At 45.5% G+C, this 25,889-nt stretch overlaps 1 protein-coding gene across 1 annotated transcript in view; it reads left to right on the forward strand.

Annotated features, from left to right (window-relative positions):
- The window catches only part of GALNT8 (polypeptide N-acetylgalactosaminyltransferase 8), a 35,500-nt gene extending 14,806 nt beyond the window's left edge, over positions 1–20,694 (forward strand). The window contains exons 4-10 of the mRNA XM_073329461.1: positions 13–210; positions 4,060–4,174; positions 8,910–9,095; positions 11,617–11,754; positions 15,799–15,894; positions 17,155–17,322; positions 19,317–20,694. Coding sequence (XP_073185562.1) covers positions 13–210; positions 4,060–4,174; positions 8,910–9,095; positions 11,617–11,754; positions 15,799–15,894; positions 17,155–17,322; positions 19,317–19,475 — 1,060 coding nt within the window. The 3' untranslated portion in view covers positions 19,476–20,694. The remainder of the gene's footprint in view (positions 1–12; positions 211–4,059; positions 4,175–8,909; positions 9,096–11,616; positions 11,755–15,798; positions 15,895–17,154; positions 17,323–19,316) is intronic.
- The last annotated feature ends 5,195 nt before the right edge of the window (positions 20,695–25,889 follow it).

The following is a 25,889-nucleotide window of genomic DNA, read 5'->3' on the forward strand; positions in this document are numbered from 1 at the left end:
TCATTATCTTAGGGCTGAACCTATTCTGTCTCGAATCAAAGAAGATCGCACTGTTATAATATCTCCAGTATTTGACAATGTTCGCTTTGATGACTTTGAACTTCTTGAATATGCTGTGGCTGCAGATGGATTTGACTGGGCACTATGGTGTCTCTATGAACCATTACCAAGAGAATGGTATGAGCTCAAAGATGAAACGGCTCCAGTCCGGTAAGTCTGAATAGTATTCTTGAAGGAACAAAGACCCCAGACATCTGAGATGTTTTTAGACTTACCTTTAAAACTAACAAGGATAGGGTTTTCTCACGTGGGTGGGTAAGATATCTGCAAAATGCAGGTGAGTTGAAACTGTCACTGATCTGAAAGTGGTGTAGTAACATTAGAGATCTCATGTTGTCCCATGTGGTCTGTGTAAAAGGCTGGGATCCAGGCTCTCCTGCATTCTAAGTCTGGTCCTAAACATTTCTCCCTCTGCAATCTTGGGCAAATCATTTAATCTGTCTGTCCAAATTTCCCCATCTATAAATGAATAATAATACTTACCTACTGTCACAGTTGAGAGTTAGCTGTACCTTTGGCTCCTCTCTAGGGGTATGTCTGCACTGCAGACAGACACCCATGACTGGCCCATTCCAGCTGATTTGTGATCATGGGTCTTGGGCTAAGGGACTGCTTAGTTTTCATGTAGACATTACAGCTTCGGCTGCAGCCTAAGCTCTAGTTCCCTCCCATCTCACCCGGTCCTAGAGCCCATGGTCCGGCCCAAGCCTGAACATCTACACCACAGTTAAACAGCCCCTTAGCCCAAGCCCCATGGGATCAGCCATGGGTTTTTAATTGCAGTGTAGACATACCCTATGTCTGCCTGAGTGCAACCTCTCCAAGTGACAGGCCCTGTGCCTTTTCTTTACCTCCTTGTGGTGGAATCTCACATTTTTCCCACTCTGACAGGAGTACCAGATTACAGGCCTCTGAAGACCAACTGACTCCTCAGCAGGCCCGATTGGCTTCAAGCCTTGCAATTCTTCCCTTGGGAAGCTGTGGCCAGTATATGACTAGAGTGATGTGAAACAACCTTTTCGAAACAAAAAATTGTTTCATTGTAACAGCAGTAACACAGCATAACAAGAAAAGGGTTTTGACACAACAGTGTACATGCATAACTGTCCTACCTACAACTTAGATAGGCTTAGCTTACCCGAATACCCCCACTTCTGGGTCTGGGGTTCAGTCTGCTTCTCCACAGTCCCTGTGTCTCTCTCAAAACAGTTTATATATCTTACTGGGTTGCTCTGAGATAACATCACAGTTAATAGCTCTTGATGTTTGCTGAAGAACATTTATCTGGGCCTTTCCTTCCTTTCCTGAGATCTAGCCCCTTATAACCATGTAGCAAACCATATAATAACAAAGAAATAGAATATTCATGAGCTATGACAGGCATCTTCCAAGTCCTTCACACCTACCTCTAGGGTTGCCAACTTTCTAAGTGCACTAAACTGAACACCCTAGCCCCGCCCCTTCCCTGAAGCCCTGCCCCCTTATGCCGCTCCCATTCACTACATTTCCCATCCCTCAGTGGCTCCTCTCTCCCACCTTCACTGAGCTGGGACGGGGGTTGGGGTGCGGGAGCAGGTGAGGCCTCTAACTGGGGGTGTGGGCTCTGGGGTGGGGCCAGAAATGAGGGGTTCAGGGTGTGGGAGGGATCTCTGGGCTGGGGCGGGGAGTTGGGTTCCAGGAGGGGGTGCGGGCTCCAGCTGGGGGTGTGGGTTCTGGGGTGGAGCCGGGGATGAGGGGTTTGGGGTGCAGGAGGGGGCTCTGGGCTGGGGCGGAGGTTGGGGCGTGGGCTTACTTCAGGCAGCTCCCAGTCAGTGGTGCTGCAGGTCTAAGGCAGGCTCCCTACCTGTCTTGGCACTGCACTGCACCCCAGAAGTGGCCAGCAGGTCTGGCTTCTAGGTGGGGGGTGGGGAAGGGCAGAAGGCTCGGCGTGCTGCTCTCGCCCGCAGGCACTGCCTGCAACAGCTCCCACTGGTCGCGGTTCCCAGCCAATGGGAGTGCAGAGCTCAGGGCGGGGGCAGCATGCAGAGTCCCGTGGCCCCCCTGCCTAGAAGTCAAACCTGCTGGCCACTTCTGGGGTGCAGCACGGTGCCAGGACAGGTAAGGACTAGCCTGCCTTAGCCCCTCAGCACCACCAACCAGACTTTTAATGGCCTGCTTGGCAGTGCTGACTGGAGCCGCAAGGGTCCTGTTGCGACTGGGTGTTCTGGTCGAAAACCAGACACCTGGTCACCCTACCTACCTCACATGTGGTGGTGTGAACATTCTCTTTTAAAGTAGTGCATTTTGGAGATGAAAGTCATTATGTACATTATGTCAGCTGGACTGCTATGGATACACGCATGGTCCCTCAGTATGACAACATTTTTATGGCTGACTTAGCTTCCTTAGCTCTTGTCCCCTAACACCACTACTCTGCTTGCGCTACATTGATGACATCTTCATCATCTGGACCCATGGGAAGGAGGCTCTTGAGGAATTCCACCAAGATTTCAATGATTTCCACCCTACCATCAACCTCAGCCTGGACCAGTCAACACAAGAGGTCCGCTTCCTAGACACTACAGCGCTAATAAGCGATGGTCACATAAACACCACCCTATACCGGAAACCTATTGACCGCTCTACTTACCTACATGCCTCCAGCTTTCATCCAGACCACATCACACGATCCATTGTCTACAGCCAAGCTCTAAGATACAACCGCATTTGCTCCGATCCCTCAGACAGAGACAAACACCTAAAGAATCTCTATCAAGCATTCTTAAAACTGCAATACTCACCTGGTGGTGTGAAGAAACAGATTGAGAGAGCCAGAAGGGTACTGAGCAGTCCCTACTACAAGAGAGGCCCAACAAAGAAAGTAACAGAACACCACTAGCCGTCACCTACAGCCCCCAACTAAAACCTCTCCAGCATATCATCAAGGGTCTACAACCTATCCTGAAGGACGGTTCCTCACTCTCACAGACCTTGGGAGACAGGCCAGTCCTGGCTTACAGACAGCCCCCCAGCCTGAAGCAAATACTCACCAGCAACTACACACCACACAACAAAAACAACAACCCAGGAACCAAACCCTGCTACAACCTCTGGTGCTAACTCTGTCCACATATCTATTCAAGGGACACCATCATAGGACCTAATCACATCAGCCACACCATCAAGGGCTTGTTCACCTGCACATCTACCAATGTGATATATGCCATCATGTGCCAGCAATGCCCCTCTGCTATGTACATTGGCCAAATCGGACAGTCTCTACGCAAAAGAATAAATAGACACAAATCTGACATCAGGAATCATAACATTCAAAAACCAGTTGGAGAACACTTCAGTCTCTCTGGTCACTCAATAACATACCTAAAAGTGGCAATTCTTCAACAAAAAAACTTCAAAAACAGACTCCAATGTGACGGTGCAGAACTGGAATTAATTTGCAAACTGGATACCATCAGATTAGGCCTGAATAGAGACTGGGAGTGGTTGGGTCATTACAAAACCTAAACTTAATTTCCTCAATACTAATTTCTCCCTACTGTTACTCACATCTTCTTGTCAACTGTCTGTAATGGGCCACTATCTTACCACTTCAAAAGTTATTTTTCCTCCCTTGGTATCCTGCTGTTAATTGATTTATCTTGTTAGACTGACCTTGCACTTCGTAAAGCAACCCCCATCCTTTCATGTATTTATACCTGCTCCTGTATTTTCAGTCCATGCATCTGATGAAGTGGGTTCTAACCCACGAAAGCTTACACCCAAATAAAGAGTCATGGTAGAAATGAAATGGGAAGAAACCAAATCTAGCTAAAGAGCAATTTATTAGGGACCCCCAAACTAGCACAAACAAAATAAGAATCCCAACGAGCCCAATACTCAGTCTCCCACTGAACAGGAAATTCAAAAGAGCATAATTAATTTTCAAATGTTTGTTTATTCCTCTTCCTGCTTATTTCATAGTTATTTCTTCTCTCCAACTGTATCTATTCTCTTTCCCAGGAGCCCTTCTATTATGGGGATACTTGCTGCACATAGAGTGTTTCTGGGTGAGATTGGGGTACTGGATGGCGGAATGCATATATATGGAGGGGAAAATGTGGAACTTGGCCTGCGGGTAAGTTTAATTCTGCTTCTCTTATAAAATAAATAACGTAAGTGTGGGAATCTGATTTTCAAAAGAACTCAGGGTCAGATTTTGAAGTGCTCAACACAGATAATTGGGCTAAGTTTTTCAAAAGAGCTCAGCTCCCATTTCAGTACCAAAATGAAATGGGCAGATTTTCAAAAGTACTGAGCACCTAGCAGCTATTGTGGTTAGATGTTTGGCTGTGTGTGTGTTTTTTTCCTGTGTGTTGCCCCAGCTCTGCGCAGACAGCTGGCACAGCAAACTTTGAGTGCACTGCCCAATGACCACAAGATCTGTTAAGATATGAAGGTACCAGGCCAGATTTATTGTTGACAAAGCACGGTAATAGTACCTGGCAGACTCTATGAGGATACTAAGACATGTATACCCATGACAATGGGCACAGCTCAGTCAATGGTGGGACTTCCCATTCCCCCCGTGGCTGTACAAAGATACTCCCTCTGAGATACCTCGTTATACCCAGATACAAACAAGTTACGTATTGCCTCTCTGACATAGTTACTAGCTAGTTATCACCCATCACCTTGCACACGTTGATTTGATCAAAACATCTCTATTATGTACTGTCATCCTGACCTTATCTTTTGAGAGGGGTCAGTGTGTTTCTGTTATCCTTGGGGAATGTTTTTGTACCATCCTTGATATCAGGATGTGTTTGCGTGAGCACTCTGTGCCTAGCACTTCTTAGGAATGTGTATTTCTGAAATATCACCTCTGTTCTTGCCAGATTCTGTGAGCAGGTCCTGCCTCATACCAGGCCTCTGATACAGGGGCTTATTTCTCAGGCTCTCTTCCTACTACAGCTGTCATTGTGACACTTATGGCCGGACATTCTAAAGAGTTCAGCACCTGACATGCTGAGGCCTTGTCTACATGGCGAGTTACTGTGTAACAAGGCAGAGTGTGAATCTACAGTGCAGTAACTTGGTGTGGTGTCCCGTCCCACGTGGACACTGCTACAGCATGGCGGAACTCCCGGAGTGCAGCTTGGCATATTATGCTTTCAAGTAGTCAAGCTGCACTCCGGGACTTTCATTGCACAATGGTAGTGTCCACATGGGGCGTTGCGGCATGGCAAGCTGGTGCACAGTAAATTCACACCCTGGTTTATCATACTGTAACTCACCATGAAGACAAGCCATGAGCTCTTTGAAAACATGCAATATGAACTTATTTTGATGCCTAAAAAAGGAACTAAGTTCTCTTACAAATCTGGCACAGTGAACAAATATAGAACTGCTGAGTGTGGTATGTACAGCTCTCTGCACAAAGTTACTGTGATGGATGCTCAAACAAGTCCACCTTTCCTATATTCAGAATCCACAGGCAAGGTTTGAGTTTGCACTGGTTTATGCATTGTTACACAGGTTTCCTGATTCATCAAATGTGGCCTTAGTGGCCAGGCTGGAAAATATTATTTTAGGTTTTAATTCCGTGATAGAGGAGACAGCAAATACACGTTCAGAAAGAAATGTGGATGACAGGTGCTGGCTAAGTGTGGGAAGGAGTTTGAAGGAGAGGACTGTGTACATCAGGGGGATCACTAGAAAAAATTAATCATGACAGGTAAATGTAAAGAAAGAAAGATGGTAAGATAGAAAACCAGGAAGGGAAGAATTTCGCACAAAGTGTACTCAGCCTGGTATCTTCACTGCCACAGTAAGTCATAAAGAACATTGCTAAGATTGTATAGTTTTATGTCCATTGATAATATATGTAAATATGCAAGCTAAGATAACAAGTGTAAACTTCATGAGTTTCTAAGCTAGAGGCAGGAGGTAAATCCATTTCATGTGAAATATTACCCAATTGGAGAGTGACACTATGGGGTAGAAGATCTTGCCGTGTACTCCTCAAGAGCATTATCTGTTAACCCAGCAAGTCACCAGCCTGATTCAACATAGGAAGTGCTGTAAGAAGGGGCCGAGGTGTTAGGAAAGAAACATCCCAGAAGGGACCCTCCCCACATGTTCATCAGTAAACCTCAGAAGCCTCTCCTCAGGTAACATCATGTAGTACATGAGATGAAACCAAAGGAGGAAATGACCCTGCTCTGGACCCGGTTTCTGAGCATGAGCCAGCAGCTTGAATCCCATATAAACTTGACGCTGCTGTGGGGGATTTAGAAAGGCAGAAGGTAATTACTCAGATAGGAACTGAGCCAGGAGCCCAGGGCTACCACCTCAGCCCAAAGTGCCAGGGGGATCTTTGAAAACACAGAGGTCAGGCTCTTGGTTTTACCTTTCATTTAAAATTCAGCACTTACAGCTGCACAATGCTCCTTGACTCCTTGCCACAGCCATGTTGTCTCAGTATGGATTTAAAGGGAAGGCCGTTGAGTCTTAAATCACCAGCACTACTTGCTGCAGCATGTAGGTTTTCCAGTAATAGAATTTCAGACACATTTATTTCCTTTCAAGCTGCCAGCCTCCAAAGTAAACTGTCCCTTTCCTCATATTCCATGTCCCCTCTTCTCAGATAAATAGTGGTAACGGATTTGTAAACCATTTGTTGATGGCTAATTAAGGTTTAGCAGCAGCAGTGGGAACATGTTGCATATAGTGATTACACTAGAAGAAGGATGGTCCAGTCATTAGTTTGCTAGCCTGGGATTTGGGAGACCTCAGGTTAATTCCCTGCTGTGTCACAGACTTCCTGTGTGACCTTGGGAAAGTCCCTTAGCCTCTCTTTGCCTCAGTTCCCCATCTGTAAAATAGGGATACCAGCAATTCCCTGCCTTTCAGAGGTTTTGTGAGGATCAGGCCCACTGACGGGGGCGGCAAAGGTGGCAATTGCCCAGGTGCCCGGGCGATTGAAAAGGGCCTGGGAGACCCCAGCTGCCACTGCCGACAGCCGTGCAATGAGGCTAAGGCAGGCTTCCTGCCTGCACTCATTCCATGCTGCTCCCGGAAGCGGCTGGAACATCTTTGCAGTCCTTGGGGAGGGGGTCTTTGCGTGCTGTCCCTGCCCCGAGCACCGACTCCGCAGCTCCCATTGGCTGAGAACTGCGGTCAATGGGAGCTACGGGGGCGGTGACTGCAGGCAGTGGCATGCAGAGACCCCCTGAGCCCCCTGCCTAGGAGCCACTGCCAGAGGGGTGTGCTGGTCGCTCTTGGGAGCTGCCCGAGGTAAGCGCCGACCCCCTGACCCACTCCTGCACCCCAACCTCCTGCCCCAGCCTGCACCTCTCACCCCTCCCGCACCGCAACCCCCAGCCTAGAGCCTGCACCACACACCCAAACTCCCTCCCAGAGCCTGCACCCCATACCCCCTCCTGCACCCCAACCCCCTGCTCCAGCCTGGTGAAAGTGAGTGAGGGTGGGGGAGAGTGAGCACCAGAGGGAGGGGGAATGGAGTGAGCAGGGAGCAGGACAGGGGCATGGTCTCTGGGAAGAGGTGGGGCGGGGAGCAGGGCAAGGGTCTTTGGCTTTGTGCAATTAGACAGTTGGCAGCCCTACCGGGCAGGCATGTGGAAGCCCTGGCCATGCCGGAAGAGCACGCCCAGCAGTGCAGCTGGCAGCTCGCTGGGCACCAGCCAATGCAGGCGCAGCATCGCCCAAATGTCATGTGGATCATGTCGGCACCGGCGCGGGCTTGTGTGTGCGGGGAGGGGGGGGGGCATTGACTGTTCTGTCCTGGGGCCCGGAATTGCTGTCGGTGGGTCTGGTGAGAATATATACATTAGAGATTGTGAGGTGCCCACTGTTACTACAGCAATAGGGGCCATTTAGTATCTAATTTATAGGCAGAATGTATTTTGTCTTATTCAACAGCAACTACTGCAGTGACTAAAGTGACATAACTGACATCCTGTGAGGAGAATCCCAGGTAGTTTTCTGTGGCTAGAAGGGTAGTGACAGCATCTCAAGGACTCAGGTGTGAAGTGTGGGAGGAATAAATATGGTAGATTCAGAGTACTCAGGATCCACCTAGGGAAAAGGTGGGATTGACAGGGGATGAACTCCTTTCCACTTTTAATACATTAAAATACAGGGAGGCCTCATTCTTCATTGCCCTGATACATGTATATTCATTTACACCATGCAAGGTGGGGGTAAAGCATCACCATATCAGAATGGTACCATTATACCTCTTCTCTGTGCTGGTATATCTGACTGCACAAAATGCAGGGGAATGGAGAATCAGGCCCATTAAATACATTTCTGCACAGAAAAGTGACTTCAAAAATAGCATTGTAGGGCTCCTTTTGCATTGTCCCTCAATGATTTCTTGTATCAAATGCTCTCAGTTTGTAAGCAGATTGATGAGGTGGGGGAGTGGGGTTTCTAGGTGCCAGCCCTGTAAACAGCTTGGGATAAGCACCCTTCTCCTGCACCCTCACTCATAATTAAGATTCTGAAGGGCCAGTTGTGCTCTTTGTGACACCTGTATAACCTCCTGCAGAGGATTTACACGGGAGTAACTGCTAGGTCCTGTAACTGGAAATTAATAATGATGCAAAAGATTAAATCGGCTCCACCTCACTCTCCTGTACCTGTGTTGGCTCTGCAGGGCCTAAAAGAAAAGAACAGAAAACTTCCCTTAATCGTTAAAGTCAGGAGAAATTACTCTGAATGCTGACAGTGAGCAGATCTGAGGTGCAATTTTTAGTCACTTGTGTAGAACAAAATCATGTTAACGACTGGTGAAAAGAGCCGAGTCCAAATGCACATTCATTGAAACTCCTGCTTCATCCATACAGGTTTGGCAGTGTGGTGGCCAGATAGAAGTCTTGCCCTGTTCAAGAGTTGCTCACCTGGAAAGAGCGCACAAACCCTACTTGCTGGACTTGAGCATTGCTGTGAGACGCAATGCCCTGAGAGTGGCCGAAGTGTGGATGGACGACTATAAATACATGGTTTATTTCGCATGGAATCTTCCTGTTGAGGTGGATATGCTTGTTTGGTTGTTTAGAATTGGTTTCTTTAAACTGAGATGGTAATTCGTATGGGAGCAAATGACTAATAGTGGTCTAAGCAGGCCAAGAAATCATAATGAGGCCAGACGTAGCAAACAGAGGTGTTTGTGAGGTTTGTCCCTTTAAAACCTTTAATATTATTATTATAGTGCGTAAGTGCAGGAGTCATGGACCAGGACCCCATTGTGCTAGGCGCTGTACATAGAACAAAAAGATGGTTTCTGCCCCAAACAATGTAATAATTTCTAACTTTTTTAAAACAAAAAGTATGTTGTTTGGATTTTTGCAAGTTATGATAATAGAGCAAATGAACTGGGCATCCTTTAATATCTTTTAAAAATGCACTAACATATAATAGGCAAGTCAGTTACTTTTCATCAAATGACCCAGCAACACCCTACACTAATTGACATCCATGCCCAAAATGCTGTAGAGTCCCACATCCCCACTATCTGACTCTGATTTTCTCACAGGCAAGGGATAAAGAAAGAGAGGGCCTTACAGCATGCTCTGCAGGCTGAGAAACATTTGTGTTGGGAAATCAAGTACTCAGAATTAAGGAAATTCAGAGAGATGGTTGAAAGCTCAACCTTAACTTTCCTCCATTGTTGTGCTCATGCCTTCAACTACAGTCTCTCTACATATCATTATAAGTTATGCCAATTAATACTATATATAATGCAAACTGGCATTTCTTATACATCGTTATTATAGTAAATCCCAGTGCAGTGCTTACATTCTTCAAGTTTGGCTAGATTTGTAAATCTCATAGAGATCGATAAAGCACACCTCACCAGCGTGGCAAAATGGCAGCTTCCTCTTTATACTTCGAGATATTTTTGGTTCTATTTCACACGTGTAAAATACGTAGTGATTTACTGTTCTTCATAACTAGTAACAGATCACATTTTTGTACACTGCCATTTTCCTTTAAATGTGACCTGGCAAAGGTGGTGGTGGTGGGAGGTTTTGTGACCTTATTTCCTTTATTTCTTGATGTAAGAAACTCTGCATACTGTTTTTAATTTTTATTTCCTCCCATTTAAAGACATCAGGAATGTCAACTCATTTTTTAATGGAAGAATTTATAGATCAAAGGTGTGTTACCCTTACCTGGAATAGTGTTTTGAGTCTTTAAGAAAAGGAGATTTTTTTTTTTTTTTTTGCCAGTGGCATAGTTAACTAGATGTTAATGAAAACAAAATAGCTTGAATAAAAAAAAACACTTATTCTCTCAATTAATTAGTTTTTACATCCATTGTATCTGTGATTTCATAGTGTTGGATCATATTAAAGAAGTTCTGTATTAAAATCACAAATGAGTTTGATTCCTCATAGTTTAAATTCCAGGGTATTACTAATTAAGAGGTCTCTTGGTTTTTGATGCTGTTTCTCTCCCTCTATGTGTGAAACTTGCAAGCTGCTAATTGTGTTAGTACATTCTAAGACAGAGTCTGTTCTCAAAGCAATTCTTTGTAACAACAACTACTCACACAGAGAGAGACTCAAAGCAATACTCTGTAACAACAGAAACAGCACCCAGAGACTCCCCGCCCTTTTGTTGTATTCATCTTGCTTTGTTATCAATTGTGATTAAAATAGAGATAGAGGATGTGTGTGGATGGATGCTTGGTGTGGATAACAACTGAATGATCAGGGAGGTGCCAGCCTAAGAATCCAGTGTCCGTTGGCTGAAGAAGGCGTCAAGTGGAAATAACCAGAGGACCCCTGGAGGGCAAACTGGAATCCACCCAACAGCCTCAGGAATGGGAGAACCAAAGAACAAGATAACATCTGGCAGCACGGAGCCGTCAGGAATGTGCCATCTGCTGATTGATTCAGCAACAGCATGATGAAGCAATTCCCACAGACTGACATAGGAAGAAATTCCTATAAAAATGGACTCTAGAAAGTGAGAACTTTGGGGTCTAATTCTGCAAACCAACTTCCAGGAGCATCAGATGTGCATCTGACAAGGCCCTGCTCCCTCCTCATGTCCAGGCCACCTGGCCAGTGGCTTGGCATGAGCAACTCTAAGGCTGGTAACTATGATAACAAGCTTTCAGAACCTGTGTGTGTGTGTATGAATGAATATGTGAATAAATATGAAATTGAATGGAATATTATAGCTATAACTAACTGCTTACTATGATTCTTTCTGTATTCACAATAAATGTGACATTTTGCCTTTTTCCCCTTTAATAAGATCCTGCTGGTTTTTATTTTATTGGTATAACAATAGACATACTCATTCTTCAATCATCCATAGAGCCTTCCAGGCAAAACACAATCTGAATTTCTAATGTGAAAGTCATCAGGGATTTTTTAAAAGCAGATTTTAGATATTCTTTATATATTATGAAGAAGCAACAAAAAGGGGGTGGGGGCACAAGTCCATTTTCCCTCCTCTCTTCCCCCCTCCCTCTTGCAGGTCACTTTTAAAATTGTCTGAAAAAATGTGTTTTTTTGTTTTTTTGGGGGTTTTTTTTAGAATCCTGGAATAGACTATGGAGATGTTTCTTCCAGAAAGGAGCTAAGAAAGAAACTGAACTGTAAAAGCTTTGACTGGTACATAAAGAATGTTTATCCTAATTTAATACCTTTGACCACCATTGTTGGCTACGGAACAGTAAGTACTGTGCATGTCTACTGAATAGATGCAACAGTTAGATATCTGCAGTATTATGAAGGTTGTTGAAGGCAATTTCTTCTGTGTTCCTGATCAGTCTAGCCCGGGTTGCTCTTGTAAATTGGTCATATTCAGGTATGTTTTACTAGAGGTTTTAGAGACATTTAAAATGAGTGTCGTCTTTCTGTAAAACTTTCTGTATCTATTGCATATCTAAACTGTGCCCATTGCATGTCTACAAGCATACGCATTACATAGCGTAGGAAAATATTTAGAAGGACACATTTTTGTGCCACATAAGAATGCTCATAGAGCAGGGAACAACAATGGATGAAATCTCTCCCTATAATTGTCTGCAAGGTTCAGTAGAATATTATGCAGACGCATCACAGAAATTAAAAGTTCAACAAAGTAATCATTGCTTGCTGTACAGCTATAAATCAAGGGAGGACAGTATCTTCTAGTCACTCATTTCAGAGTTGTTAAGTTGCTGTTTTAATTTGGACTGGAACAATAATCATAAACGTCATGATAGAGGGGAAAACTATAGCTACAGAAGAGTAAAATATACAGACTGCGAAAGAAACAATCGTCAATTTAAAAACAATGGACCACATTTCCAGACCTCCTCTGGCTGAACTGGGCATACGCAGACTGTGCCATATCCAAACTCAAATGTGCAGGTTTTGCCAAGGGCAAACTTAAATGCATGCAAATCTTTGTTTTGTGCACAATGAAACTGAACACAATTGTTTTTAAAAATTCAATCAAATTATTTTTTTTTCATCAAAAAGACATTTACAAAAAGTTTCAATGGAAAAAAATCAGCCTTTTCTATTGGTGATGCATATAGTGATGTGGTTTATATGGGACTGCTCTATGATTATACTGTGTCAGCGAACAATTGTGTTATAGCAGGGTTCTCTGAGGAGTTGTCTACACTGTAGAGCCTTTGCCAGAACCCCTAATGGAGATGCCCCATAAGTTAATTGAATGAGTTCTTCTGCCAGTGTACGTAAAACACTGTTAGAGAAGAAATGAGCAGGTTGAGTATGGGCTTCTTTATTGCGATACTTGTTCCCCTTGACCCAATTGTCGAGTAAGCACTGGAAAAATTACAACACACTCTTTTTATCTAAGTTAGTATGTAAATTCCTACATTTACTACAACGCCCCCACATCTTGAGTAGTATGAACGCCCATACAATGAATAGTAATAACTCTATACTGAATATAATTATCCCCGTCCCCGATTACTGTTTACAGCATTTGTATTCTACAAATCACTTTTACTTTGAAAATACATTTCTTTACAATAATTGCAGCCACAAATTCACGTACAATCAGGCAGGCAGTTCAGTAGCCAGTTGGAAGGCATTCATTCCTCGAAGGGCCTGGGCTTCTAAGACCCGCGTTCAATGTTGCTCGACCCGGAGTTGCCCATACACCTGCATTAAATAGTCCCAGTTCATCCAGGTGGGTTCTGGTACCACCATAGTCCAATTAGTGGGTATCTTTGGGCGTCTGGTTACATTAAGCTGTCGCACGGCTGGTATATGAATCTGATAAGTGTAATTTCCCAGCTGCAAGGAAAAGTTTCCTGGTCCAAATACCACCCTCTCCACACTCCTTCCACCCTCCAGAACCTGGCCATTAAGCATGGCTGATCCCTCCTAGCAAATTTTATTTCCCTTTTCCACCCAAAGCTGAGTGGGCATGGGTTCTATACACTGTAAGGGGGGTGGTTTCTGTGGCCATCCTTCCCATGTATTTCCCTGTCCCACCTGCACTAAGCCTATGCGTGGATAGTACACCTCGGACCCCATTAGAAACTGTGTGTCATTATTTTCCATTAGCACCTGCCATATGGGTTCTTGGGACCATTTCCATTTGCATCCAGCCCCAAACCCTAGCTGTAAAAGGGTGGGCGAGGTCTATTTTCCTCCAGCCACTCCCCTGACAGTAAGGGTACACTGACCCAGTGTACAGTCCCCCAAGGCTGTCTGCCAGGTGGCTCTAAAGGGTCAATACACCTTTAATTGATTTGCTGCATTGGTTCCCTCCAACCCAGATGGCCATGAAGCCCGGCGGGCATCTTGCAAGAGATTTACAAGATGATTGGTGAGGGTTTGTTGAACCTGGCCACATGCTTCTCCCCACAAAATAGTTTTCACACTGTTTACCAGTTCACTCATAAGGGATTCTGAAATATTTTTGAGAGTTTGAATGACATTTCCCAACAGTCAGTCAGCTGAGCTAAGTGCAGACCCCTGCAATAATCCACCCTGTCCAGTGACCCCACAGCATGTTTCAGGCATTGAATTCAAGCTGCTGAGTCAGCTTCCTGCAGCGAGTTCCAGCCTTCCCATAGGTAGTTTGTAAGAGCTCACGATGTTCTTTTCTACTGAGTTTGTAATTGCCCATAGCAGCATTCTTTCACCTACTTTGGTAAACCGAGAACAGTTAGTAAATGCATTACTGAGGTACCAGTCAGTGGGGAATGGAGTAATAGATATTTGTAAATCTGATGCGTTAAGAGCCACAGGTCTTTGGATGGGGGTAGACCACCATGGGGATAGGTGTGTTACAGACAATTTGGAGGGAGGTGGAGGAGTAGGGAGGGGGAAAAGGTTCAATTAAAGTGCATTTTCCCTTGGTCCAAAAGGGGGCAGCACGACATGTCCAATAGAAAGGGGGTGCCATGCCTAAAGAATTTAGGGGAATCCAGAGAGGGGTGAGATTTTCATCCCATGTCCACGTTCCCCAGAGAGCCGAATCATTTCTCCGCAAGGTTAACGAGAGGGGAAAGGCACAGACCCTGCATAAACAATCGCCTGAGTGGTTTGTACAAAGGGACCTAAGGGACCACCCATTCCTCCCACCTTAAACGTCCACTTTGCTGAATTATTGTGGGTATATTCGGGTGCTTGTAAGAAGCCATTATTAAACCACTGGAAAAAACAATTGGTTAGGCTGCATCCATTTTGCAAGTATGCTTGGCACCACGCACTGAGGGTGTCAGGGTCAGCAGATGGTGCATTAGGGGAAAGGGAGGGGAGAGTGGATTGACATGGGGTATCCTTGGGTGCCCCATGGGCCATGGTGTGTGATAGCATGGAAGATGTAGGTTTACTGACCACTTCGGGTGCTTTGGGTAAGGCAATGCACCCTATTCCCACCTCTTTGTACCCACAGTGGTGAGGATAGGGAATGAACCCCAGGTGATATGCAGTACCACAATATGAACACCTTTCTGAACCACAAGTTCCTCCCTGCCACCAAGGAATTGTTCACCTTTGATACTAGGGCCACTGTCAGACTTGTAGTAGTACTTTGGTTCCTATTGCTTTTCAGAATTTGCTGGATGCTCCGGGGTGTAATACTTTGATTCCTGTTGCATTCCAATATCCACCGGATCAGGGGCTGGATAACGAGGCCGATCAAACCTGATGCACAGGAATGGCCATAGTCCTGAAAAACAGAATCACTTCATTCCTTTTGGCATTTGGTTAAGGCATTATAACGCTTTACCTGAGAGACATGAGCCCACCAGTGCTGACCCTCATGCTGACCCCCAGAGATGGATGAATCATGTCAGCTACCAGATAAGGACCCTTACATATCCCAACAAACACCTCCCTCTATGACATTAGCTAAGCGAAGCACTCTTTGGTCAGTATAGTTCCGTCTACACGGGGGTTTTTGCTGGCATAGCTACATTGGCCAGTGGATCTGATTTTTTCGCTCGTATAGCTAGGCGAGCAAAACTTTGTAGTGTAGACCAAGCGCCATTGTTTCTCTGATGTATAGACACTAGAAAAGCCTTTAGATTTGCTTCTCATGTTTTCTGGGATTAAGTCAACTCTGAAAAGCTGTTTTACAGTTTCTTCTTCTAAATCCATCCTATGTTCTCCCGTTACTTCAGAGCTCTGAAGCAAAACTGCAAACCAGCATAGCTCTCAGCAGAGCTTACAAAAACAGTGGTGGGAACAGGAAGATGTGGTCGTTATTCCATGCATTAATATGCCTGTTTTATCTCTGTAGATGAAAAACACTCTGAATGAGAACATCTGCATAGATCAAGGCCCTGTCCCTGGAAACACTCCAATAATGTATGGCTGTCATGCTTACTCACCACAGGTATTAAAAACAAGCTATTTAACTGCAACCAGAAATCTTTTGTTAGCCTTTGCTTTGGATTCTTAGCTAGACATTGAAATAGACTCCTGAAAATTGTTCTTCATGTGCTGTCATGCAGGGAAGACTACATTTTATTTTGTAAGTTGCATTGGCCTGCTAAACCCGGGGTTGTGAGTTCAATCCTTGAGGGGGCCATTTAGGGATCTGGGACAAAAATTGGAGATTGGTCCTGCTTTGAGCAGGGGTTGGACTAGATGACCTCCTGGGGTCCCTTCCAACCCAGATATTCTATGATTCTATGAAGTAAAATCCCAAATCAAAAATGAATGGCTGTAGTCTCATAGACTTTAAGGTCAGAAGGGACCATCATGATCATCTAGTCCGACCTCCTGCTCATTGCAGTCCAGGGCAGATTCCATCATGGTCTAAGTACATTAAGTCAGTTCCATCTTTATGGGGAGGTGACCTCACTTACCATCTCCCCTTCCCATACACATATTGACAATCATTGTTCTTGCCAGTGGTGGTTCCACCAGAGAGGCGAAGGTCTGAATGGGATGCAGACGGAACTCTCACTCTTCACTTCTTGTTCTGTCACTAGGAAGGACACTAGTGTTTATAGTTCCACTGTAATAATCTACCTGTTTTCTATGAACAGAGGAGAACAAGAGTGATGTCATAGATCTAGTGCAGGGGTGGCCAACCTGAGCCTGAGAAGGAGCCAGAATTTACCAATATACATTGCCAAAGAGCCACAGTAATACATCAGCAGCCCCCTATCGGCTTCCCTACTCCCAGGGCCTCTCATCCACCGGCAGCCTTCCTCCCTGCACCTCCTGATCTGCTGTTTCCTGGTGTGCAGGAGACTCTGGGAGGGAGGGGGAGGAGCGAGGGCATGGCAGGCTATGGGGTGGGGGCAGGAAACGGGGGAGTGGGGGCAGGGCCTGTGGCAGAGCCAGGGGTTGAGCAGTGAGAACCCCCTGGCCCATTGGAAAGTTGGCACCTGTATCTCCATCCCTGGAGTCGGTGCCTGTACAAGGAGCCGCATATTAACTTCTGAAGAGCCACATGTGGCTCTGGAGCCACAGGTTGGTGACCCCTGCTCTAGTGGGTCAAATTCATCCTAGTTTAACTTCAGTGATATCAGTGAATTTGGCCCTATGTATCCAATGTTAGTCAGTTTCACAAATGTCTGGTATCCTCCTTTGGGATTTCGTCAATGTCTTAGCTCACCTACTCCAATGTAACGTTCCCTTTCAGCACTTGTTTTATCTCAGCACTGGAGAAATGTATATAGGAGGCCTACGGTCTCGACAGAATACAGTAGATCGGTGCCTAACTGACCCTGGCACAGGGGACCTGCCATTTATAGAGCAATGTAATGAGGCTGTGAAAAAGGGACTGAACATGCATTGGGATTTTAAGCAGGTAGGTGAATTTCTATGTCCCTACATTTCAATGGCATCTTTCATCCTGAAGGAGCCTAAAATGCTTTACACACAAGAGGACAAATTTTTATATGGGGAAGTCCCAGCTGTAGGATTTGCACATGCAATTCAAGGAGCCAAGCTGATGTCACTGGGAACAGCAGGTGCTTCACACCTAATGGATCAGGACCTGGATACCTTAAACTCTGTTTTATCCTCTGCTCTCCCAACAAGACACCCAGCCTCCTTAGCAACAACACAGCAGGACGGACCCGGATTCTGACCATCACTCGCTGGGATCAGGCCATTCTCAGCCGCAGGAGCGTGGCTACTACTTGTCAGAAGAGATCAGAGTGGGCTGACATCTGTTCAGTACAAAGTGATCTGATAAAGCCTTCACCCAGGACAGACAATTTTTACAAAGGCAAAACAGCCCGACCCAGCAAAGTCATACTCCTCTGCCCCAGAAAAATATCTTTGGATTTGGGATTTGAGTTCCTTAATTTTGTGCGGTACTTAAACACCGCAGTGATAGCTGGCCTCAAATCATTAGATAGACCGACTCAAGTTCTGGGCACAGGGCCTCCCTCTGCTTTTTGGGGATCTGGTCTAAGATACTCAGATACTACTGTGATGGGGTGGTATAAAAATGTAGGCAGGGAGAGAGAGAAGAGCATGGTGAAGAGTTTGACAAGTTCTTGGCAGAGAGAATTGAGACCAGGCAGAACTCAGGCCAGCCTGGCTCTGCTCCCCAGAGTTCTCAACCAAGTATCCCCTAATTGCAATCCTCTTTCTTCCCCCCGCCATCCCCGCCGCCAGTTAGCCTGCCCCGCGGGGAAAAATGTTTTGAAACATTGTAGATCACCCACCTCAGCAATATTACTGATCTGGCATGAAGGGTGGGTTTCTGACAGATTTCTTTTGTCCTTAATCTGGCTTGTGACACGTGGCTGGAGACAATTTAAAGTAGGGAATGGATACCTTTGAAAGGTTGCCAATGCATCTTAAAAGCAAACCTATAATTCATATAAGTCATATACAAGGCTATGCTGTGACACACAAAAAACTGAGTTTTGTAGCAGGGCCCATTGAAGCTGGGTGGACCAACCCTATTTAAAAGGTAAACTATATTAAAGTGTAAAGCTTTGGGAGCATATTGATATCACTATGATTTCACCTCTTTAAATTACTCCACCCTACAGAAAACATTTCACATTCTAGTATTGACTTGTGAAAAACCAGCTGCCTTGAGTGAGTTCCCTTTGATGTTGGGGTTCTCCTTGTGCAACATGTGCATTAGTGCCAGCCTAAAGACCTATCCAGTGATTTATTTGAACTCTAAAGAAGGTAACTGTATTTGAATAGGCTTTATAGATTTCCCTGTAATTTTCCTCTGATCTTTCTTTGTCAGTACACATGAAGACTCTTCTGTTTACCAGAAAAGACTTGTTTTTGTATCTCTGATTAATTTATAGGGATCACATCTGTAAATATTGTCCAGGCTTTGAATACTTGAATAACTTTATCATTCTGCTGTGTCTCACTGGTTTGTCCTCTTCTTTGCTGACCTATAGAGCCATAGATTTTAAGACCCAGAAGGGCACCTAGATCATCTAATCTGACTTCCTGTATAGCACAGGCCACGGACCTCACCCAGCACCTGCACACTATTCCAACAAGTGAAATGAGACCAAAGTATTTTTTTCTATTACTAATTTATTGCTAACTGGCAGCCTGATGCTAACTTCACTCTAGAATAATAACTTTCCACCTGAAGCTGCACAGTTTGGTTCACTCAGTCAAACCAAGAAACTTTCTTTCCTACTTATGACCACAGTCAAGCTAGATGCAGTGACAAAAATGTATTCTGTCTGTGTGCGGAGAACACTTTCACTGACCTGATATATTACAGAAATCAAGAGAATTGTTTACTGCCTTGGCACTCAGTTCTGAAATGCAGACTGCAGCTTGTCTCATGCTTCTTTCGTTTTGCAGGGATCATCCGTGATGAACAAGAAAACTAGGAGATGCCTCGAAATTGTAAAGGACAATCCGTCGTCGCCTGACAGACTTGTAATGCAGAACTGCAGTGGACAAAAATGGAATGTTCAACACACAGTTAAGGATTGGGGTAAGAGAAGTGCTCTGAGATAGCTTATTTATCCCAACCAACAGATGACTTGGCATTTACTCTAGGAAGTGGGGAAATTGGGATCACCAGGAAAACATTTTCTTCAGAGGTTTCCAAAGAAGAGCAAGACTTCTATGTTGCTAGGACATTACATGATGGAGATTACCTCAGGTAGACTCTGTAACATTTTGGGGAGCACATAATTAGTATGGAGGAATGTATGCTCTGAATTATGGGAGGATATGGGCACATAAACAGGAGGGTGACAGACATATGTACCATAGGTAGTTAGTTATCGTTGTGTGTATTTAAGTTGGCAGTCAGTGAGGACAAACTGGAACTGAAGACTGGATGAGAGAAAATTCATCTTGTGTAGACCACTCGGGCAGGAGTTTGAAGATTCTGTGGTAGAGGGGAAACTAAGGAAATACAAACAGAGATGTTATGAAGCAGGGGTTCTCAAACTGGGCGTCACAAGGTTATTATATGGGGCGGGGGTTGCGATCTCTCAGCCTCCACCCCAAACCCCGCTTTGCAACCAACATTTATAATGTTAAATATATAAAAAAGTGTTTTTAATTTATAAGAGGGGGTCACACTCAGAGGCTTGCTATATGAAAGGGGTCACCAGTACAAAAGTTTGAGAACCCCTGTTATAAAGAATGTATTATTCAGAGGTGACCAGGACCTACAGCTCCCATTAATTTCAGTTGGAAAGCCGGGTGTTCAGTACCTCTCAAAATCAGAACCAAGGTTTTTTGTTTGTTTTTTTACAATGTGAGCCTTCTAAATAAGTGGCCTGATTTTCAAAAATGTTGAGCTCCCATTGAAACCAATAAACTACTTGCACTGGCCTCTTATTTTTGAAGATCTGGGTTGAGACCTATACATGATATCTGTACCCTGCCTTTTATATTCAGGGGCCCTTCAGTGGATGGGAAATTACCCTGATTTCAGCTTGACCTTTATACACTAATATCCAGTGATGAGCTGCCAAAATCTTAACAACGGGTTCCCTCCTTACCCCACGAGAGGGTTGTTGCCCACCCCCACCCCCCGGGACCCCTGCCCCATCCAACCCCCCCGCGTTCCTTGATGCCCCCCCCCCAGGACCCCTGCCCCATCCATCCCCCTCCCCTGTCCCCTGACTGCCCACAGAACTGGGCAGGAGGGTCTCGTGGGCCACCGTAGTGGGTGCCCACTCCACCCCTAAGAGCCAGAGGGACCTGTCGGGGGGTAAGGTGGGGAGTCCCGGAGGTGCTTATCTGGGGCAGCTCCCAGGAAGCATCCGGCAGGTCCCTCTGGCTCCTAGGGGCGGGGGAGCATAGCTGGGGGGGAGCAGGGGGAGCAGCCGCTCCCCCCCACTAATTACATCAAATGTGGCACCTTAGGTGCCGACTCTGTGGGTGCTCCGGGGCTGGAGCACCCACGGGGAAAATTTGGTGGGTGCAGAGCACCTACCGTCAGCTTCCCACCCCGCCCCCGGCCCCAGCTGACCTCCGCTCCGCCTCCGCCCCTGAACGCACTGCCCTGCTCTGCTTCTCCGCGCCGCGCCCCACCCCCCGGCTTCCTGCGAATCAGCTGTTCGGCGGGAAGCCTGGGCGGCTTCACACTCAGGCTGAGGGTGGTGAAGGTGAGCTGGGACGGGGAGCCGTTCCCCTGCGCCCCCCTCCCTGGGTTACCTGCTGAGGCGCGGGAAGCGCTCCTCGCGCCTCCCCCGCCCCAGCTCACCTCTGCTCTGCCTACCTGGGTCTAAGCAGGAAGCCGCGACCTGCTTCTCTGCCCACCCCGGCTTCCTGCATGAACAGCTGATTCGCGGGAAGCCTGGGGGGGGCAGAGAAGCAGAGCGGGGCGGCGCGTTCCAGGGAGGAGGTGGAGCGGAGGTGACCTGGGGCTGGGGGTGGGGTGAGGAGCTGCCGGTGGGTGCTCTGCTCCCACCAAATTTTCCCCTTGGGTGCTCCACGGCTGGAGCACCCATGGAGTCAGCGCCTAAGGTGCCACTTTCAACCGGTTCTAAAAGGGATTCTAAATTTAACAACCAGTTCTTGCGAACCGGTGGGAACCGGCTCCAGCTCACCACTGCTAATATCCACTCATCCAATCTGTTAGCCAGTGATGCAATGGACCAGTGACTTGGTGGCTTCTGGGAGCTTCTTGTCAAAAGCCTGCTGCCAAATTGAAGTGAAGTCTGGGGTGATTTCCTTGTCTCCAAATGAGTTACCCCCGTTCTGTGGATACTGCCAAACCATCCCTGTCAGAAAAGACTTATCCTTGGGGCTCATAAAAATACTTCTGAGAACGGAAGCAGAAAATGTTGTTAGCTTTTGGAATTGAGCAATGGATTGCTCCAGATTGTAGGTGTTTTGCAAGCATTTCTTGGAGCAGCATTTTCCTACATGGTCTTCATACCCATTTTATCTTCAGTTTTACAAGCTGAACACTACACTGTCCCATCAGTACATTTTTCAGGAATACAGAGTAAGCATTTCCAGTAAAGGACAGTTTAATAGTGGTTTGTTCGTTACATGCTGCCTGCCTCTCTCTTTGGTTATGGTGATGAGTAAATGTGTTTGTTTAAATAAATTGATTCCATGTTCCCTCACCCCTGATACACAGGGTTGATTTCAGGCAAATTGTACTTGTTGGTGAGAGTCAGATGGACAGCTCAACACTGCTTCATTTTCTGCTTTCAATTTGTTATTTGATAGGATCAGCTGTAATTACTCCTGTAATAATCACTCTTATTTTCTGTATTTGTTTGCCCCGTGCAAATGTTTGTCACTGTGAACACCTGTAAAAATTAAATTTCAATGGAAGTTAAATGTGGTGAGTTTCTTTGGCTTTCCTCCTTTCCCCCCTGTTGGTTAAATGTAATTACATTATGGTCGCTATTACCAAGTGGTTCAGCTATATTCACCTCTTGGACCAGATTCTGTGCTCCACTTAGGACTAAATCAAGAATTGCCTTTCTCCTTGGGGGTTCCAGGATGAGCTGCTCTAAGAAGCAGTCATTTAATGTGTCTAGAAATTTTATCTCTGCATCCCGTCCTGAGGTGACATGTACTCTGTCAATATGAGGATAGTTGAATTCCCCCATTATTATTGTGTTTTCTGCTTTTATAACCTCTCTAATTTCCCTGAGCATTTCACAGTCACTGTCACCATCCTGGTGAGGTGGTCAGTAGTATATGCCTAATGCTATACTCTTATTGTTCAAGCATGAAGATTCTATCAGTAGAGATTCTCTGGTACAATCTGAGTCACTTAAGATTTTTACTTTATTTGACTCTGTGCTGTCTTTCACATACAGTGCTACTCCCTCACCAGCATGACCTAATCTGTCATTCCTATATTTTTGTAGCCTGGTATTGCCACATTCCATAGATTATCCTCATTCCACCAAATTTCTATGGTGCCTAATGACTATTATAATAATATCTTCATTTAATGCCAGGCACTCTAGTTTATGCCAAGTTTGAGTTTGTACTGCATTTGCCTCCTTAGCATCCTTTGCTGGTGGTGTTAGTTTATTTAAATGATAAAGGTATGAAATGATAGTTGCACAATGGAACGATTAGATCCTTGCCCTGGAAACAAAATCATGGAACAGATCACTGATGGTGGCAGACATGTGAATGGCCAATCAGACTAGTACTTCACAGGTTCAGCAAAGCAACTCTTCTCTGAACCTGAAACCTTGTCTGTACTAAAAAAACATGGTTCCAGGACTGTAGACAGATACTGTCAAGGTTCCTTCCCTACTCTGAACTCTAGGTACAGATGTGGGGACCTGCATGCAAGACCCCCAAGCTTATTCTTACCAGCTTAGGTTAAAAATTCCTCAAGGTACAAACTTTGCCTTCTCCTTGAACCCTATGCTGCCACCACAAAGCGTATTAAACAAAGAACAGGGAAAGAGCCCACTTGGAGACATCTTCCCCCCAAAATATCCCCCCAAGCCCTACACCCCCTTCCCTGGGAAAGGCTTGATAAAAATCCTCACCAATCTGCATAGGTGAACACAGACCCAAACCCTTGGATCTTAAGAACAATGAAAAAGCAATCAGGTTCTTAAAAGAAGAATTTTAATTAAAGAAAAAGTAAAAGAATCACCTCTGTAAAATCAGGATGGTAAATACCTTACAGGGTAATCAGATTCAAAACATAGAGAATCCCTCTAGGCAAAACCGTAAGTTACAAAAAGACACAAAAACAGGAATATACATTCCATTCAGCACAGCTATTTTACCAGCCATTAAACAAAAGAAAATCTAACGCATTTCTAGCTAGATTGCTTACTAACTTTTTACAGGAGTTATGAAGAGCATTCCTGATCTGTTCCCAGGAAAAGCATCACACACACAACCAGACCCTTTGTTCCCCCCCCCCGCCCTCCAGCTTTGAAAGTATCTTGTCTCCTCATTGGTCATTTTGGTCAGGTGCCAGCAAGGTTATCTTAGCTTCTTAACCCTTTACAGGTGAAAGTGTTTTGCCTCTGGCCAGGAGGGATTTTATAGTTCTGTATACAGAAAGGTGGTTACCCTTCCCTTTATATTGATGACATGCCCCCCAAATCACAGATAGGGTGAAACACTGGCTGTGATTTATTCCTGAAGCTCTAGGAGAAAACAGAGTTAATAAGACACATGCACCTCTAAATATACTACCAAGTGTATAAAGACTAACAATATTTTCCACATCTCAAGGACGATTTTAACCAGTTGATTCGGGGAAACGTTCACGGGAGAGTGCATCAGCCACTTTGTTAGAAGCTCCTGAGGTGTGTTGTATGTCCAAATCAAAATCTTGGAGAGCTAAACTCCACCAAATAAGTTTTTTGTTATTTCCCGTGGCGGTATGAAGCCACTGTAGTGCAGCATGGTCGGTTTGCAGGTGGAAACGCCGTCCCCAAACGTATGGACGAAGCTTTTCTAGAGCATAGACAATGGCGTAACATTCTTTTTCACTGATTGACCAGTGGCTTTCCCTCTCAGACAGCTTCTTGCTGAGAAACACGACAGGATGGAATTCTTGATTCGGTCCTTCCTGCATTAAAACTGCTCCCACACCATGCTCGGATGCATCTGTGGTTACTAGGAATGGTTTGTCAAAGTCTGGGGCCCTTAGCACAGGGTCAGACATGAGTGTCGCTTTAAGCTGGTTAAAGGCCTTCTGACACTCTTCAGTCCACTGAACGGCATTTGGCTGTTTCTTTTTGGTTAGGTCTGTCAGTGGGGCAGCAATTCAGCTGTAGTGCGGAAAAAATCACCTGTAATAACCAGCCAAGCCTAAGAGGGATTGGACCTGTTTCTCTGACTTTGGGACAGGCCACTTTTGGATAGCATCCACTTTGGCCTGTAGGGGGTTGATAGTTCCTTGACCCACCTGGTGTCCAAGGTAAGTCACTTTAGGCGTATTTGACACTTCTTATCCTTAACAGTTAGTCCTGCCTCCCTTATGCGCTTGAAGACTTTTTGTAGATGTTTCAGGTGTTCTGCCCATGGATCAGAAAATATGGCCACATCGTAAAGGTAGGTGACTGCACATTCTCCTAACCTTGCTAGGAGACTATCTACAAGTCTTTGGAAGGTGGCGGGTGCATTCCGCATCCCCAAAGGGAGTACATTAAATTCATTCAGCCTGACATGTGTGGTGAAGCCTGACCTTTCCTTGGCGGATTCATCTAGCGGTACCTGCCAGTATCCCTTGGTTAAGTCCAAGGTAGAGATGAACTGGGCCCATCCCAGTTTCTCCAATAGTTCATCTGTGCGTGGCATTGGATAGTTGTCTGGGTGAGTTACAGCATTTAGCTTACGGTAATCCACGCAAAAACGTATCTCTCCATCTGGTTTGGGAACTAGAACCACTGGAGATGCCCATGCACTGCCAGAGGGGCGGATTACCCCCATCTGTAGCATATCCTGGATCTCCCATTCTATAGCAGTTTTAGCTTGAGGAGGTTGGGCTTTAATTGGGTGAGCATTACCTTTGTCAATGGAGTGGTATGCCCATTCACTCAATCCTGGGGTGGCTGAGAACGTCGGCGCATAGCTAGTGCACAGCTCCTTGATCTGCTGTCTCTGCATATCCCCAAGCGTCATGGAGAGGTTCACCTCTTCCACGCCACCATCACTTTTCCCTTTGTAGTAGACACCTTCAGGCCACTCAGCGTCATCTCCTCCCTGGGCTGTAAACTGACAAACCTTTAATTCTCTGGAATAAAGGACTTTAGAGAATTAATTAGTCTTTTGGTTGGAGGTGGGGAATGCTATGAGATAATTAACAGCTCCCAGGCGCTCTTGGACCATGAATGGCCCTTCCCATGACGCTTCCATTTTATGGGCCTGGAGCGCCTTTAAGAACATGACCTGGTCCCCTACTTTGAAGGAAAGCTCTCTGGCATGTTTATTGTACCAGGCTTTTTGCTCTTTTTGAGC

The sequence above is a fragment of the Lepidochelys kempii genome, chromosome 1 (assembly GCF_965140285.1).
Source record: "Lepidochelys kempii isolate rLepKem1 chromosome 1, rLepKem1.hap1, whole genome shotgun sequence".
NCBI classification, from domain to species: domain Eukaryota; kingdom Metazoa; phylum Chordata; order Testudines; family Cheloniidae; genus Lepidochelys; species Lepidochelys kempii.